Source organism: Varanus komodoensis, unplaced genomic scaffold (assembly GCF_004798865.1).
Source record: "Varanus komodoensis strain SLA01 unplaced genomic scaffold, ASM479886v1 scaffold4, whole genome shotgun sequence".
Lineage (NCBI taxonomy): Eukaryota > Metazoa > Chordata > Lepidosauria > Squamata > Varanidae > Varanus > Varanus komodoensis.
The window spans coordinates 41244290-41261013 of record NW_025335941.1 but is presented as its reverse complement, the minus strand read 5'-3'; the positions used below and the strand labels follow the sequence as shown (position 1 = coordinate 41261013).

At 41.5% G+C, this 16724-nt stretch overlaps 1 protein-coding gene across 4 annotated transcripts; it reads left to right on the top strand.

The window, feature by feature from the left end:
* Window positions 1-2107: 2107 nt before the first annotated feature.
* Window positions 2108-15842, top strand: IGSF11 (immunoglobulin superfamily member 11). 4 transcript variants are annotated; one of them, XM_044442270.1, is made up of 6 exons: window positions 2108-2221; window positions 5158-5365; window positions 7778-7933; window positions 12444-12500; window positions 14595-14655; window positions 15343-15842. In XM_044442270.1, exons 1-6 carry the CDS (start codon window positions 2183-2185, stop codon window positions 15782-15784), a joined length of 963 nt encoding a protein of 320 aa, XP_044298205.1. In that variant the 5' UTR covers window positions 2108-2182; the 3' UTR covers window positions 15785-15842. The 4 variants fall into 4 exon arrangements, with proteins under 4 accessions (XP_044298205.1, XP_044298204.1, XP_044298203.1 ...); XM_044442269.1 differs by having other exon boundaries at window positions 12444-12506; window positions 14505-14655; XM_044442268.1 differs by having other exon boundaries at window positions 12444-12566; window positions 14550-14655.
* Window positions 15843-16724: the final 882 nt, after the last annotated feature.

Genomic DNA, 16724 nt, shown 5'->3' with positions numbered 1-16724 from the left:
GCATGCCTGGCCTCGTCCAGGCGCTTGTCTACGTCCAATCCCCTCACAGGGGCACCGTGATCACTGTGTGCCAGACCTTGCATAGGGGGTCTTCTTCACTCACTACTTCCTTGTCTCTCTTCATCAACATTCTTTTGCCTTTTCTTTTCCTCTCTGAGGCAAGCAGTTTTACAAAAAGCAAAAGGCATTTGTTAAGCTGATCAGGATCCTTCACCTTCCTTTTCTCTGCCCTGAAATGCCCTATCCCCCCACCCCACTTTCAAGTTTGCTTTCCTATAAAGTGGCAGGGGCGGGGATTGGTTCCCATTCAAACAACCCAGCGCCCTGCTCCAGCACTGTCTAGGGGCCAATGCATCATTACTTCAGTTTGTTTTAATTTTACTCCTCAAATATTCCAGGTCAAATCCTTGTGGTGCCTTGGAGCAAAACAACAGCACAGGATATTTTAAAAGTTTGTTTACTAAATGCAAGTAAAATTAGACGTGTAGGGCATCAGAACATTTTTTAAGACAAACCAAACATTTTAATATCAAATAGTCCTTATTTGCATTTTTTTAACTGTTTTGGAAAGCCCACATCACTAGGTGAAGAGGGTACCTAGAAAGGAGGAAAGATGTCCAGAAATGCACGTGCAAAGCGTTCTTCAGGTAATATTCCCTTAATACTTAAGGGAAAAATATAAAGCAATAGCATTGAAAGGTTTCAAATGGCCACCAAGCCGACATCCTTCTGCAAGTAAGACCAGTATACAGGTTGCACCAACCAAGTTGCCCCAGTCCAGATCATAGCCTCTCTCTGGACAGGTGAACTGCACGAAGGAGCGTGTGGTGCAGCAAGCTTCCAGTGCCTCAGTCAGATGGGCCCAGATGTATAATATGAAGTAAAGCCAAAAGACAGAGTGCAGGTGTCCATTATTTTAATCTGGGAATTTAAACTGCAAGCTTTTTTAAAGGGAGATGTGTTAAGGATCACTGTAGCCCATCATCAGCTTGCTTTTCTATGGGAGCATGCAAAGACTTCACACATATAACAAAACAAAGTGCTAGGTTGTCATGGAGGCAGATTTAGCCTAGCCATTTCTCTGAAATGCTATTTTGCAGAGGCAGGGATTTGTTTTTAAGATGGGAACCATTCAGACTTGCAACACTGACCTGCTGGCATCCCCTGCTGTCCTGCAGGGCAGAGGAAGCATAACCACGCAGTTGTGTTGTATGTGTGCTTGGGATTCATACTGGTCTGTTTAGGATCAAAGCATAGTCCCTGCACATTTTTTAAATAAGCATATCAATGTAACCTAAAAGCAAATATGTGTGGGTGCACGTGCAAGCATGCTTTCTGCTGTTATTTGTGAGGTGTAAATCAATGTACAGGATTGGAAGCCTGTGAGCTGGGACTGCTGTGAAAGTAAAGTAATAGCTTGGAATGCACAGTAGTGATGGTGGTAGCCTTGGTTAAAGCATGGAGCTTGCCAAGAACAGTCATTATTTCCATTTGCCCTCTCCTTTGCTTGACTCTGTCCATGGAGCTGCCTGCACTTGTGTCTCAGGGTCAGCCTGTCCCAATGTAAACAGATGCACGCTCAGCATATACTCTTCCTCCTCCTCCATCCCCTTGTCACCCTTGCTACATTTACCTGTCAGAAGCAGTTGTGTGTGCCTTCCCCACCTGTAGCCCTGCAGCTGCTATTTAGCTTAGTAATACGAATCTTTGTCTTTTTCTCTGCATCTTGCATCTTGCACACCAAGCACCTGAGTGATGCCATGGACTTCCCAGGATTAAACACGGTGGTGTGAGGTCATAGAAAGTGGGTCATGGTGGCAGCCTGCTTGTTGAGGTGGGGTGGAGAGAGGAGAGAGGCGAGGAGAGGAGATCTGTATATCTGACTGGGGAAGAAGCTTTTTACATCTGTCCATCTATTTAATATTTTTTTTAATAGTGTGGTTTCCAGGGTTGCATTGCTCATAACTTTTTTTTTAATGTTGCTGTGGACAGAGGTTCATTGGTGTCCTAGGTGATTGAAGTATGTCACTTGGGTGCTTTTTTCCTTTTCTTTACAGGTTTAGTGAGTCCCTTGGAGGTGTTCATGAACTCAAAGAGTGTGGAAGTTGCTCGGGGCCAGACAGCAGTCCTGCCCTGTGGCTTCACCACCAATGCTGCACTCACGAAACTTAATGTCATCTGGATGGTCACTCCACTCTCCAATGCCAACCAGCCTGAACAGGTACCAGCATGTTTACGAAAGCACAGAGCAGCTCGCTAATGTTTCTTGTCCGTTTCTGTGCTTGTTTTAGGGCTTCTTCCTTTGTTGTGCCTTTCCATGTATGTTCAGAAAAGTGGAAAACAGCCAGATGATAGGGCCACACTTGCCATGTGTTCATTTTGTTGCATATCTTCTGCTCGCTTTTTTCTTCAACAAAAGAAGGAGAAGCAGCATTGGAAGTGGCCATTATTATTATTATCCACCTTTCTTTTGAATGGAACCCAAGAAAGCTTACAAGATTCTCCTCTTCTTCATTGCATCCTGAAATAATTTAGACAGAGACTCTGTGACTGATCCAAAGACTCCCAGTGAGCTTCATGTCTGAGAAATGACCAGAACCCAGAGCTCTTGAACCCTGGTCCAAACACTACACCACACTGACTCTCTTATAGATGTTTAGGTCCAAAGCACTGACAGCTACTTGGTATACAGGCATAGAAGGATTGTCTCAACAATGATTTCCACAAGGTAAGGGAAGCTAGCATCAAGGAACCTTACAGTAATCAGGGTGTGAGAATGGAATAGAACGTCTGATGTCAGGCTTGTGGAACCTAACAAGCTTTTGGTTATTGCTAGGGTTAAAGACCCTGCGCCATAACTTATTACTTCCTGAAGCAGATACTACAATGCTGATTGGTGACAGACCTATCTCTGCAACAGGGTGTGCAAGTGGGAGAACATATTTGTTTTCATTGCTAAATGTTAATGTGATTCATTCATTTACTTTCATTCTATCTTATAACTGATTTGGAACTAGTTTATTTATTTGACCGTTGCCATTTGTTTACATTTTCCATTGGCAACTCAACCAGTTTCCTAGTTCCTGTAACTTCAGTGTTTTCCATTCATATGACATCATGTGCTGTACAGCTGGAAAATCACATTAATGAATTCCAAATGAAAATCAATTTGTTTCTCATTTCTTTCCATTGGAATAGCTGATACAGGTCAAAAAAAGTGTACAGGGAGGGGCAAAGGGGAAAAGAACAGGCTGGATTTGCTTTTTTAATTGTGGCACACTCCTCAAATTTAAGATAGATAGGAAAAATGGCCCACATTTTTTACACAATTAATTTGTTTCAATTTTCATTAGTGTAAAAACAAATGTATGTTTATGATTATTTTAGTTTTTATTTAAAACTTGTATATGCTGTCCTCTATGCGTGGCATCTCAGGATGGCTTACAAAAGTGTATACCACTACTTTGGAATAGTCATTACATGTAATTAAGAATTGCACTTCTTCTTTTGCTGCCATTTTCCCCAAGGAATTTTGCTGTAGGTTAGACTTCATCTCCTATATCAAACATGCTGTATAATGAACAATCAATTTAAAAAACACTTGAATTGTGTGTGTGTTTGCTGCAGTCATACATAAAAATTGCTGCTCTTTGTTTTTGTGCTGTTTTATCAAAATGTACAATGATTAGGCATGATGAATCTGTTAAGTTCAGTTTAATTGTTTCTCATTCTTCAATGTTCATTATTTATTTATTTATTTATTTATTTTTGGTTTTATAAACTGCACACAATAGTCCTAGATGGGACTCCCTGGGTAGTGAAAATGAATTATTACTATTCATCACAAAGTTTGATAATTATTGAAAAATTGCATGAAAATTTATATAAAATTTTGTGTGCATTTCTCCTAATATGCAATTTTGTGTGACATTTGCTTAATGTACATGTGTTAAAAGAATGTTCCTACTTTTAGCCATTTTAAATTTTATTTTCCTTAATATATGCTTTTTTGTGAGAATTATCTTGAAGAACTCCATTGCAAAATTTGGAGAATTTCAAAAGATATCTGAGATTCTGTTCACATATTAGCTAGAAAATCTGAAATGAGTTTAACTTGTATTGCATGCCTAATGCACATGAATGATAAAGAACCGCATAAAAATAATATTGGTGCATTTGTGTGTACAAGTTGTTCCTGCTACTGCATCAGGATTAAGGATGTATTAATTTGTCTGTTTCATTTTCTCTGTTACATTTGTCCAAGCACAAATTTGTGCTGAACCATTCCTGCATCACTTTGCAAGTTTTTGTAAAGAAGTTGTTGCTTGTTTTTGTAAGCCACTTTCCATAATATATGTTCTTTCATATGCTTTGCAAAATGTTTTTGACCAAAGAACTACATGACAAAATTCAAAGATCTAACATGGGAGGGCAATCCCACTGAGGTCACAGAATATGTCAGAAAGTGCAGGTTTGACCTGTTGAAATAAAAATACAAACCAAATAAATGCTCCCCCCATCGCTTTGCCTACCCATGTGTACATGTAAAGAAAATTATTATTGGGGTGGGGAAAGATGTGAATGAATAGTTCCTTTTTATTTATGTATTTGCATTATTTAAATACCACAATATGATGAAATTGCTAAGCATTCGTGACTGCAATAAATTGCCAGCATTCAATGCTCTGTATAAAATTTGAAATTGAAAAAGCAGAGCAGTGAAGGGATTGTAATCCATTTGATCTACTTTGGCAACAAAATCAGGTGATGGAAAATTCCAAAATCCACAGAATAATTCACTTGTGGCTAGTGGAGAACAGATTTAGAAGCATTGTTGCTTGTGAGCCTTTTAATGTTCTTCTAACAGTGAACAATTTAAAGAAAACAAAATAGGACAGACTTTTCTTTAGGAAGTACTTCATTGTAGGTCTCCCTGTATCATTCAAATCTATTGTGCATTTCTGCATGGTAACAAAACTAGAGACGGAATGCATAGTAAGTATTCAGGCACTCCGTTTGGTTTATCCTAGGTTCTGCAAACAATTGTTCCTTTTTAAATGCAGTAAAACCACAGGGCACTGAAATTCGTATATAATGAGTTAGCCCATAATGTAACCCTTACTTTGCTTGAGGCAGTGTCATCTGTTTGTCTTTCAGGTTATTTTTTACCAGGGTGGTCAGATTTTTGGTGGCGCACCCCGGTTTTATGGGAGAGTGGGGTTTGAAAATACGATGCCAACCACCAGTGCCTCCATCTTCATCAACAACACCCAGCTTTCGGACACTGGGACTTACCAATGTTTGGTCAACAATCTACCAGACCGAGGGGGGCGGAATATTGGAGTCATTGGGCTCAACGTCTTGGGTATGTGCTTTGAAGGGGCAGCCTATGTCAAATGACTGAAATAGGGATGAGGTATGCATGTTTTCCCCTGGCAATAAGTAGGTCTAATATGTTAGGTTTTTGGAAGACGTGCTCTCTTATTGTCTTTATTCCCTGCTATTTTGAACTTCTGCTTAAGGGTGATACTCCAAGCAGTTCATAACATGAACCTTTAATATAACCACTACCACACAATTAACACAGTTAATAACACACAGTAAAGTCTAAACAGAACAGACTGTACACCAGTAGTGTACAACTCGAACCACAAGCTTATGTTGCGCAACACTGAGGCAACTGCTAAAAAGGCCCTGCTTGTGCGTGGCACTGCTCTTGCATCCAAAAAGTGTGGTAATGTACAGTTCATCATTAATGGATCAAAAATAGGAAAGAGGTTATGGGGCTTTCTGCACATAACAGCATCATTTGATGGCAAATCATGAGTTAATTAACCCACCATTCTGCACCCCCACTTTACCTAGTAGTGCATTGATAGATATTCCCTAGAAGAAAGGGATTTTATCTTGTCTCCTCATAGTTTGTAGCAGAAAGAGAAGATCTGACTGGTGGTTTGCTTCTCTGCCACAGTCACCTTTGTTGGTAAAGAATCCTTTTTAACATGTGGACCAGGCAAATTTGTGTAACCTTGGCACACTGACTTGTAGTCATCTACTTTCAAAGCTGCTCAGGTGTGCAGACCCTGAGAAGCTGACTGTTTGGGAAGGAGACAGGACATGGTCCAAAGCAAATCTGGGAAAGGAAGACAGAGAGAGAGAGAGAGAAGTTATGTAGGAATCATGATCCAGGAGAGAAAGAACAATGGCTAAAAGGAGGTACAAGACGTCTGGGTCTGAAAGACTTGGAATGATGGGCTTGGCCTTTGACGATAGCTGCCTGATAATGCATTCTAGATTGTACCCTTGAATCTCAGAGCTCAGTTTACTAGGCTTACACTCAGAACACAGAACTAGTGACAGAGGAGGGAAGGATCTGGGACCCCAGTTTGAGACACAGCCTAAACCTAACACTTTATAGCTCCCTATCTTCCAGGTCATGACTCCTCATTTTCTTAGGTCTGAAATGGAAGTTTTTTTCAGCCCTACTTTGTTCTTGGGAGCCCCTTTCAGCCTTCATACATCCACTACCAAGTGCTTCCTGAAGTCATCCTTCATTCCTAAGGCATGTTTCCTCTTCTTTTCCTTCCTTTGGTTTGTTGTCAGGTTCTACACCTTTCTTTCAGCAACCCATTCTTCTCTTTTTTATCTCTAAGCTCTTCAGTTTCTCTGTAAGTGATGACCTCTTTTCATTCAGCTTTCTGGTCCTCAGTTTCTGTATCTGCTTACATAGCAACCCCCATGTGTCCCCCACAACCAGCAGTCACTTGCCGAACAGAATCAAGACTATTTTCAAATATACTTTGCTGTGGATTTGGTTTTCCCACTTGTTGAAAACATTTGTGACTATTGTATGACATAACAGTGCAACCACTGGCTGGGGACTTCACTGGTCATAAAATCCTTTCATACATGAGGCTGAGTCAAACTACCCTAAATTGACAGCCATGCATGGGGCCAACAAGTTTTCCCCAAATGTACTTCTGGATGCTGCTGCATCATGAAGTAATTTTCTGGGGCATTACGAAGAGTTAAATGTGGTGGCAGGCAACAGTGAGGAGCCATGGGGAGTACCAGTGAGTTTTCTCCCAATCATCTGTATTCTCCTCTGGCTGAAAATGTGAAAAAGGACAAGGTATCTCACTGTTTCTCCTCACCACCATCACATTCAGACCAAACTTTCAGACTGTTCAGAGTTTAGTCTGGCACTAATTACAGTACAGATCATAGCAGTAGTACTTTGGAGCTATGTACAAGTGGGGGAAAATGGCATGAAGGGGCGTATTATGCATTGGCTATTTGTAGTACTTTCCTAAGATTTTTTATATTTGGTGTTTTCAAGCAAATAGCATATAGTTTACCCCCTAGTAATGCTGTCTTTCTGCATATGGAATAATGTTACACACCTCTATCCTTCTCCAAATATCAGAATTTGTCTTGAAGGGAAACATTTTAATGATATCTTTATTGTGCTAGCTCTGGGGAACTGCAGATGTTGATCTTCCCCATTGAGGACACAAATGGAAAGTTGTCACAATTAAGTCAGCAGTTATGAGTGAGCAAACTCGCAAGCTGCAAAAGTCTTAGCAGGTGACTTCACCTGTGGCTTCCCTCTTAGTCTTAAGCCATGGGCACCTTGTCCATTCTCAGCCTATCTTTTCACTTTAAAAACAGTCCATATTCTGGCCAGTGGTCCACCTAGCTCATAAAGGAAGAAAAGGGGTTCCATCCCTGAACATCCTTGCGCTGTCTGACACTTTCCCGTCTTCTCTCATTGTAGTTCCTCCCTCTGCCCCGGTCTGCAGAATTCAGGGTTCTTTGAACATTGGCAGTGATATCACACTGACCTGCAATTCAGAAGAAGGCATCCCTCGGCCAACCTACCATTGGGAAAGACTGGACAGTGCTCCTAAGCTGCCTCCAACAGCCACACAAGGTGATCTTTGTGTCCCTCATCCCATTTTCCTTGCTTGTTGGTCATGGAGAGGAAGAAAAAATGATGATGTTATGCCAATGTTAGGGATGTGCAAATCAGCAAAATTCTAGTTTAACAAAGTTTTTGGATTCTGTCTCAAAACTTGTTCTGAGTTGAATTCATATCATAGACGCTTTGGGGTTTTGGTTTTGCTTTCTTCTGGCATGAAAACCCATGCATATCTTCATGCACTTTTTTTTCCAAATTTACACATCAATTGTATCTGTCTTATGTATGTTTTCTTTTCTCATTGATTAAAACTTATTGTGCACGTTTTTCAAAAGTGCACTCTATTCATGAACATTTTCACATGTATACATGTTGTTGAATACACTTTTTGGGTCCACAAGTTGCACTGCAAGCTCAGATGTATATGGAATGTTTGACTGCAGCATGCATCTGAGTCAGTGTTTGGACTGGGAGGTGCGAGCTGGGTGGGTACATCCTGATCAAAAACAAACAGAAAAAAATCATATATCCCTAGATGATAAGCAGGCAAAAATTCAGTAAAAATGAGTACAGGGGAAATGCCATGTGCAGTATAATGAACGCAATTGAGCCTGTAGAGCACTATGTGCCCTCTAGTGGAATTTGTAGTTATGGTATTAGTAGAATTCTTTAAAAGTAGCGGTGGCCCACCTTTTTGGCAAATTTACCAGCTGTGAAGTCAAAACTATGAGACAACCAGCACTGTAGTGTCAGTACAATGCAGCTGATGCCACAGTGTCCTTTTGGTTCTTGCATATTAAGCCTGGGAAGCAGCAGTGAAGGAAGACAGGTATAAGTACAGGTCAGATTCTCTGCCTTAATTGGCAGTGTGGAGCTTATCCATCCTTTCCATGAAGGTTGTTGCATGTCATTAAGAGATTGCAGTTGGGCAATTCATCGCTTGCATTGCTGCTGCTGTTCCTAGACTAGTCCCTGAGTTAAAGCTCTTTCAAAGATTCTGGCTGTAGTTTGCAAATGTAGGGTGAGTGAGAGCATATGGTTGAAGCTGTGATGAGACCAAGGCCCAATCAACTGTTCCCTGAGTTTTCAATGCTGGCTTCATTTTATTATGCAGGGATTTCTGACAGTTGATCATTGACTGTCTTCTGAAATGCTTGCTTGCGCTGAAACATTGGGACCTGAAAAATCATACAGGAGTAATCATGTAATCAGTCAGATGCTCAAATTCAACCTTGAGTCATTCATGCACACTTTTAAGGTTCTGCTGAATGAAGAGGCAAGTATTTTTGGTGCTAAAGGGAAGCATTAGCTAAACATTTCCTTTTTTCCCACATTTACTGCTATTCACTGCTTCTCCTGATAGCTATTCATACACAGGCTCCACACACACACAGTATCATTTTCTTTCTAAGAATAGTACTACCAGGCAATCAAGGTTTGGGTAAGCAGGGTGCTGAGATCACAATATGTTGTAGTTGATGAAGTCAATAATCCTTGACTATATAATGATTCCATAAAGCAAATCCAGACTGAGGGCAATGTTTCTGTCCTTGCTCTGAATGGGTAAGTGCTTTGATGCATTGTTCATACCCTGTCCCCCAGAATGGTCAAAAGCAAGGAGAATTTTCAGGTGCAAACGTCTTTATGAACACAGACATTTCAGCCTTTGTACAGGCATGAACACCTGAGTTACAAACAGTCTGTACCTATGACCTGCCATAAAACCTATTGATTAACAAAAATTACTACAGAAAATCATAACCACCGTAGAGAGAGAAGAAGTGAGAGGGCAGAGAGGAAAGCCTCCAAAGCAGGTCCATCTGGAGAGAGAAATCTCTCTTGCATTTCCTTGCTGCAAAGAGGAGGCACTGGTGAGTTTGGACAGGGGTGGGAGCTAGAGGTATTTGTGGTTTTTCCACTTTCATAGGGGTCCTGCACTCCCCCGCTAATGTGGAGAACCGACTATACATGATCTGACTTACCAGCAAATTTGGCTTAAATATGAATTTCTGCTTTCTTGGGGTTTTTTAGTGCCTGTGTATTACTTATTTTCCAACTATGAAGAATCATGTTCACTGCAGTTATATAAGGATGATTTACTTCTCATCATTTATTTAAATAAATAACCAGTCTTTCTTTTAAAGAAAAAAAACTGCCACTAACAAGCTATTGGAACAATCTCAAACCTTAGAAACAAACAAAAAGCAGAAAAACATAAAGGCATGCAAACAACCATAAAAGCATTCCATAATCGGAGGTAGGTTACACCATCTCCAAAAGTCTTCTTGGAAAAAAATCTCCACCAAGTGAAGGAAAATGGAGAATAATGTGGCCAGGGGATTTCCCTGGGGAGGGCATTTCCTGCGAAAAGGCTGCCATGACCAAAAAGGTCTGGCCTTTAGTACCCCCTGCTGAGTTTCAGACCATGGGGGCACACCCCAGAGTAATTTTGCTTTCTAGGAGGAAAGCACCTGTAATTACTGTACTAAACAGAGAGCCTATTGCACCACTTCCTGGGGTGTTGAGCGCAATCAATAATATTGCTTTCCCTTCAAAAGCAGAACAGCCCTGGAATGCCCACTTACTCTCTGAGGCTCAACTAATGCCCACATGAACAGAGTCCAGCAGCAGGGCTGAGGCTTCCTTTAACAGCTCCAGAACCCTGCTTCAACCGCTCTTCTCTTGGCCGAGGTTTTCATGACCAACTCGAGTGTGCTGGTTTTATGAACAGAGATGGTCATGGCAAGTAGCCCATTCTGAACTCTACATCTATTGAACTTATATATGACTTTGTTTAACTCTGTGCTATTTTGTACTATAGTGAGTTTAATTTTGTTTTATTATTGGTCCGATGCTATATTTATATACATTTTTGTAAGCTGCTTCATAGGGAGTTATCCTATATTGCACTATATTTGCATTTGTGCTTTAAATAAATAAAATAAACTTCATGTGGGGTTCTCCAGTCATGTGCAGACATGCACTAAGTTCCTAGGGGCTCAAGGTCAGGTTGCCCAGTGGCTACCAAACCAGACCTCGTTATGAACAGGGGTAAACAGTGCATAGAAGTTAAAGCATTTGGAATGTTTATCTTGACTCATGAGAGAAAGTAAGGGAATAACAAAGAGTAGAGAGACCGAAGTGCTTTTTGGATGACTTGACAGTACCCTTCTCCAGTACAATTCGTTTAATACATGCAATGTCAATAAGTCTATTTTTCTTATTTTCCCTTGTCACTCCTCGTTTTCAAATGCACTCTCATTTCACTTGATCTTTGATTCTATCCTCTCCTAAACGTCACCAGCTCCTGGTTATTTTCAGTGTCTGGGTTCCCCTCCTCCCTACCCAACTTTATATAAAATGAGAATCTCTCATCTCCCCTGGAGCTTAGCCCAGGAAGGGGCAACATGTCTTGATTTGCCTTAACTTCAAGAGTAATTGTTCAAAACAAGCCATGATTCCACCATGCACTGTGCAGGCAGCCATTTCCCCCCGTAATTCACTGTTTCTGGTAGCCTCAGATCCATTACAAAGGAGAAGAGATGGAGTCATCATAGATAAATGCCACAAAACACTGTCTCCCTCCCCCCCATAAACTTATGCAGGAAGTAACAGAATTTTAAGAACAAATTTTCATCCTATGTGATAGGTGTGAGTTCTGTGACTGCTAACGGTTTTGAATGGTTAAAGAAAAGACAGGAAGAAAAGAAATTTGGGTGGGGGGAAGAACATAGCCCTTAAGTCACCTTTTAAATTGTGATGTAAGTAAAGTTCATAGAAATGTGGAATAATCCACATATTCTTCATTCCATTCGAGGAATAAGTTGGTATGGAAAAACTTCAAAATATTTGCATCAAAAATGGATCAAATGAATTTTTCTCCCCTCTCTAATCAATAACTCTTAGCAGATAGAGAGCTATTATATCCAGGAGAAGAGATATAGCCTAGGATTCTAGCTGATCTTTAATATAAATTGCTCAGATGTTCATTCTTTTCTGTTTGTTTTTGGTTTGTTTGCAAATCTTCTTCAGCTTCTCTAAGTCACAGATAAAAGGATGAGGAATTGTGAAGAACACTGAACATCCTCATCTTTGTTTAGGCCTCCCAAATACATGGATGATTCTTGATTCAGGACCTGAAAATGTTCTCTTTTATGGAATGATTTTTTTTTTTTTTGAAAAGGCCACATGGTTGATAATTGTGCTCTAGTTACTACTTAGAGCAAGAATTATATTGTTCGCAGCTCTTTCTTGTTGCCTTGTCTGGTTTGCTTGGTCCTAAGTTTTCACAACCATAAAAATAATAATCTTTGAGAAGAAAATGTCCATTGTAAGCTCCTTAAAGCCTAAGCTTATCTGTGTCTGATGCTTTCATCTCTAGGTTATTTTCTCATTGATCTCTTAAGAGTCTTGCAAGAATTTACAATTCACTGGATTTGCCTTTTCAAGATTGTGGTGGAACGGTTGTCCCTCTCACAGAGACCCTAATTAATTCAGCTCTTTCTCCTCCCCTCTCATTTAGATCAAGTTCAGGGTACAGTCATTCTGCGCAATATCAGCACCTCATCATCAGGACAGTATCAGTGTGTGGCTACTAATGCTATCGGAAGCAGCTCCTGTTCTCTTGAAGTTCAAGTGATCGCACGTAAGTCAGTTAGAGAAGACTTAGAACTGGTTGACTGGTATAATTAAATCTAATTACTTTTTGTCAGAGTAAAAACCTCTTCTGCCAGGTTTTATCTAAAACAAATGACATCAAACTGGAAATTGAGAAAGAACCGAATTTAAAGTTAATTGATGGAAGCTTCGTGTTTCAGGAAGTTCCACTTCGTCTTTAGTTCCCAAGCAACCTGTAGGATTTTAAAAGGGAGGGAAGGCTAATGTACACCTTTTCCATTCCCGTTTGTCCTGCAAGCAACCTCTGAGTCACCAAGCTTATTGAGGCACCCTGCATCTTGGTACCCAGGGTTAGCCCCCAGCTTGCCCTTACCAGTGTAAACAGGGCATTATTTCTGCAACAGAAGTATGGTGCCTTTTCCTCCCACCAATCTGTCCCTCAAACACTCCCCATACCAAACTAGTTCATTCAGACAAAAGAAAAGTGAGATTCATACTTTCTGTCTTCATAAGAAATTGGCTCTCATCAAGCATGGTGGGAGAAAGATCTGTAAGTCTGTGGTGACCATTTCCCCAGGATCCCCACCCACTATGATTAAGATTTTTTTTATTCCCATTTTTGACATTGGAATAGTTATTAGAAATTAAGAAGAAAGTCTGCAACTTTTTTCTGTGCTTAGAAATTAGCAGTGACAAATAAGAGGTTTATTTTAAGTGCAATAATGGAAATTGAAAGCAATTAAATACTGAAGAGAGCAAGTGGACTGACATCAGAACAGGAGGAGACTATGCTAGCTTGGAGAAAAGATCTGCCTTGCCCACAAGTATAACAGCCCTTTTCTGCTCATAATTCCCAGCAACTTGGGTATGTACAACTTCTGATCCTATATAACTATCATGGCTAAGTAGCCATTCATAGTGCATGAATGTATCTATTCTTATTTTAACAGTTGGTGGATATCACTATATATTGTTGTAGTGAAATTCATGCTTAACCATGTGCCACATGAAAAAATTCTTCTTTTTATTTCTCTTGAATCTCCAATTATGTAGCTTCATTGGATAAACCCAACTTCTAGTATTACAAGAGCAGAAGAAAAAAAATCTCTCAATTCATATCTCTACACCATGCATAATTTTTGCACATCTATCATGCCACAAAATAAATTCATAATCATTTGATGCAAGTTTTAAAAAGGCCCTACATATTCTAAGGTTTCCTGATAGGGGAGTTGCTTCATGTCTCTGATATAATGGTTTATTTTTCTTCACTTTTTCCAACTTTACAATATCCTAGGTGTAGTGACCAGAACTGTACATAGTGTCATCAAAGATCTGTATAAGAGCATTTTGATACTGATACTGGCAGCAGTTTTATTTTTAATTCCCTTTCTAATTAAGTCCAACATGGAATTGACCTTTTTCATAGCAGCCATGTAATGAGTCAATGTTTTCTTCAAGCTATCCACTACAAAAACAAGATCTCTGTCTCTCTCTTGGACAGACACTGTTTGCCTGGGTACCACCAACATATATGCAACGTTAGGGCCTGTGTTTTTTTTCACTGTAGAATGCATAACTTCACACTTGCTTACATAGACCTGTATCTCCCATTTTAATGCCTATTTCCCTACTTTGGCAAAATCCCTTTGGAGCATTTGTTTTAAGCACCCAAATAACCTGGGGTCATCAGCAAATATGGCCACCTCACTGCTCACCCCTAATTCTGGAGAATTTATAAACACACAGACAGGCAAATAAACCAAAAACAAAAACCTGCTCCTTATACAGATTCGTGGCGGATCGAGTTGTCTCATGCTTTCCCAGATTAAAGGATGGATCAGCTGGTTTGATGGAGTGATTATCAGTGGTCTCTTCTAAACACTGAAAACCTGCTGTGATTTTGTGAATTTTCTTCACGCCATCTCCCTGCTCAGGAATCTCATGTATTCCATGTTTCTCACAGCTCACCCTCGGAGCATTGGCCTGATTGCTGGAGCTGCCGCGGCAGGGGCAGTTGTGCTCATTGTCTGCATTGTCTTGGTAACTGTGACACTGTTTTATTGGAAGAACAAACACAAGGAGGAGGAGGAAGAAGAGATTCCCAATGAGATAAGGTATGATCTTGAAGAAATTCTTTGTCTGACCTCCCGACTCTCTCCCTTCCTGCAGGGATGTCACATTTCCACTACAGAAGAAGAAGGATGGATCCCATAGTTGTTTCCAAATCTGAATTAGACTTAGCTTACAGCATGTAAAAACCTCATGCTGGACTCTTACATGACAGTGGTACAGCCACCCCAGACCAGAGGAGTTGATACAGGGCATAAAAGCCATGCCAGTGTCACTCAATCTGTTTTTTCAAATGTTACCAAGAGTGACACATGAACAAATACCGCACTTGGTTATCTAAGAACAGCCTCTTGACCAAGAGTCAAAATACGGGCCTACTTGGAAAGAAGGAGCTCCCTCTGTTTATCCCCATTGAAGAGGAAGAACAAGGTTAAAAAGACTATCTGGCCACGTTGCTAGTTTCTAATGCTCTTTGGTGGTCACCATCACATTCTTCCAGTTTCAGGCTTAGCAAGAGCTGGGATGTAGGAGGTGTAAGACAAATGAAGGAGTAAGGCAAGGTATTGATGTAAAATAATTGCCCAAAATGGCATCATGAGCTGGGTTATTGCAACTTTTTCCTTTTCTTGTACTTCACAAGGGAAAGGCGAGGCAGCATTTTCATTTTGAGGATGGAGGTCTTGAGGGAGAGTCCCAAATACAATCCTAACTGTGTTCTCTCATTCTTCTAGGGAGGATGACCTGCCACCCAAATGCTCTTCATCCACAAAAGCATTCCATGGTGATGCTTCATCATCAGAGAATGACACACTAACTTCATCCAACACTTACAACAGCCGGTACTGGAATGACCCCAAAGCTAACCATGCCACAGACTCCTTCACCCGCCTCAACAGTGATGCACGCCAACCCTTCTCTCGCACTGGAAGCACCAACGCTCGACCTGTCTATGCCAATGGAGGCCACCCAGCCCCTCCTCCACCCAAGACATTGGTGGTGACAACCAATACAGCCCCTTCTCCACAGGAGATGGCCAGGAGCAATGGTTCAGTGAGCCGGAAGCCGAGGCCCCAGCATACACGCTCCTATGCAGTGAGCCAGGCAACACTGGAGAGGATAGGTGCCGTGCCTGTCATGGTGCCAGCACAGAGCCGAGCCGGCTCTTTGGTGTAGGAAGTGGCCATGGCTCTAAGGAAAATGAGAACCTGTTGCACCGTGTGGGGGTGAAGACCTGGCCAAAACAAGAGACCCTCCTCTTCCTCCCTGAAATGAGTTGAAGGGGAAGATTGAGCCTCTCCTCTGTGCTCTTCCCCATCCCAGTCGACTCAGTCCTACTGGTGTGATGGTTCCTCCCTTACAACCCCATCCTCATGATCTCAGGGGCTCCTCAGCTGTAGCTGGATGTGCCAACGCCAAAGGGAGGGCCACACACAAGGTGTCACAGTGGGGATGATGCCGTTCTTGGTTTCTAGGCTCTACCTGAGGTGAAATTGGGGGGTGTTACCATGAGGATGATAAAAGAGGTGGGCTTTGGAGAGCCCAAGGTTGGGCCTTTGCAGGGGAGACCTCAACAGCCTTAAAGATGGCACATTGGCTGCTTGGCTCAAAACACGTGATAATGTTGGGGGCCGTGGGGAGAGGCTGACCTCAGAAGGACAAGATGGAGAATTGTGAGCCAGGTTGAGGAAGAGGGCGGGAACTGGCTTAAGGATTATATTCTTTAGTTCTTCCTTTCCTCCCTGTCTTCTCTTCGCTTCCCCTTTCCCCACACTGGATGCCCCCCTTGCACTAGATTTTTGGATACTTCCAGCATCCCATTGCCACCTCCATGGAGCTCACACTCTGCTGTCACCCTGGCATCGCTCCCTAGTGAGCCGCTTGGCACTAGAACCTGCTGCTGCTGCTGTTTGCTGCTGTGGAGAAGTGGAGTTTAGGGAGGGCTTGGCATGGGGTGGAAAGCTGAAGCCTTCATTGCTTACAAGAGCTGCTGTCTTTTTCTGGGTGTGTGTAGCTGGCATTTTTCAAAAAGCAAAGCTTTGAAGCTTTGGCGTTTGCATGGCAGGGTCCCCCGAGAGGGCTGTTTGGGGCTGACAGTTGAACGTTTGCATATTTG

Excerpts from the sequence above, each read along its gene's own strand:
- IGSF11 (XM_044442267.1), top strand. The coding sequence starts at position 2,183 with ATGGTCACTCCACTCTCCAATGCCAACCAGCCTGAACAG. Across the intron at positions 5,366-7,777 it reads CATTGGGCTCAACGTCTTGG|TTCCTCCCTCTGCCCCGGTC; the intron begins GTATGTGCTTTG and ends CTCTCATTGTAG. Across the intron at positions 12,567-14,504 it reads TGAAGTTCAAGTGATCGCAC|CTCACCCTCGGAGCATTGGC; the intron begins GTAAGTCAGTTA and ends TGTTTCTCACAG.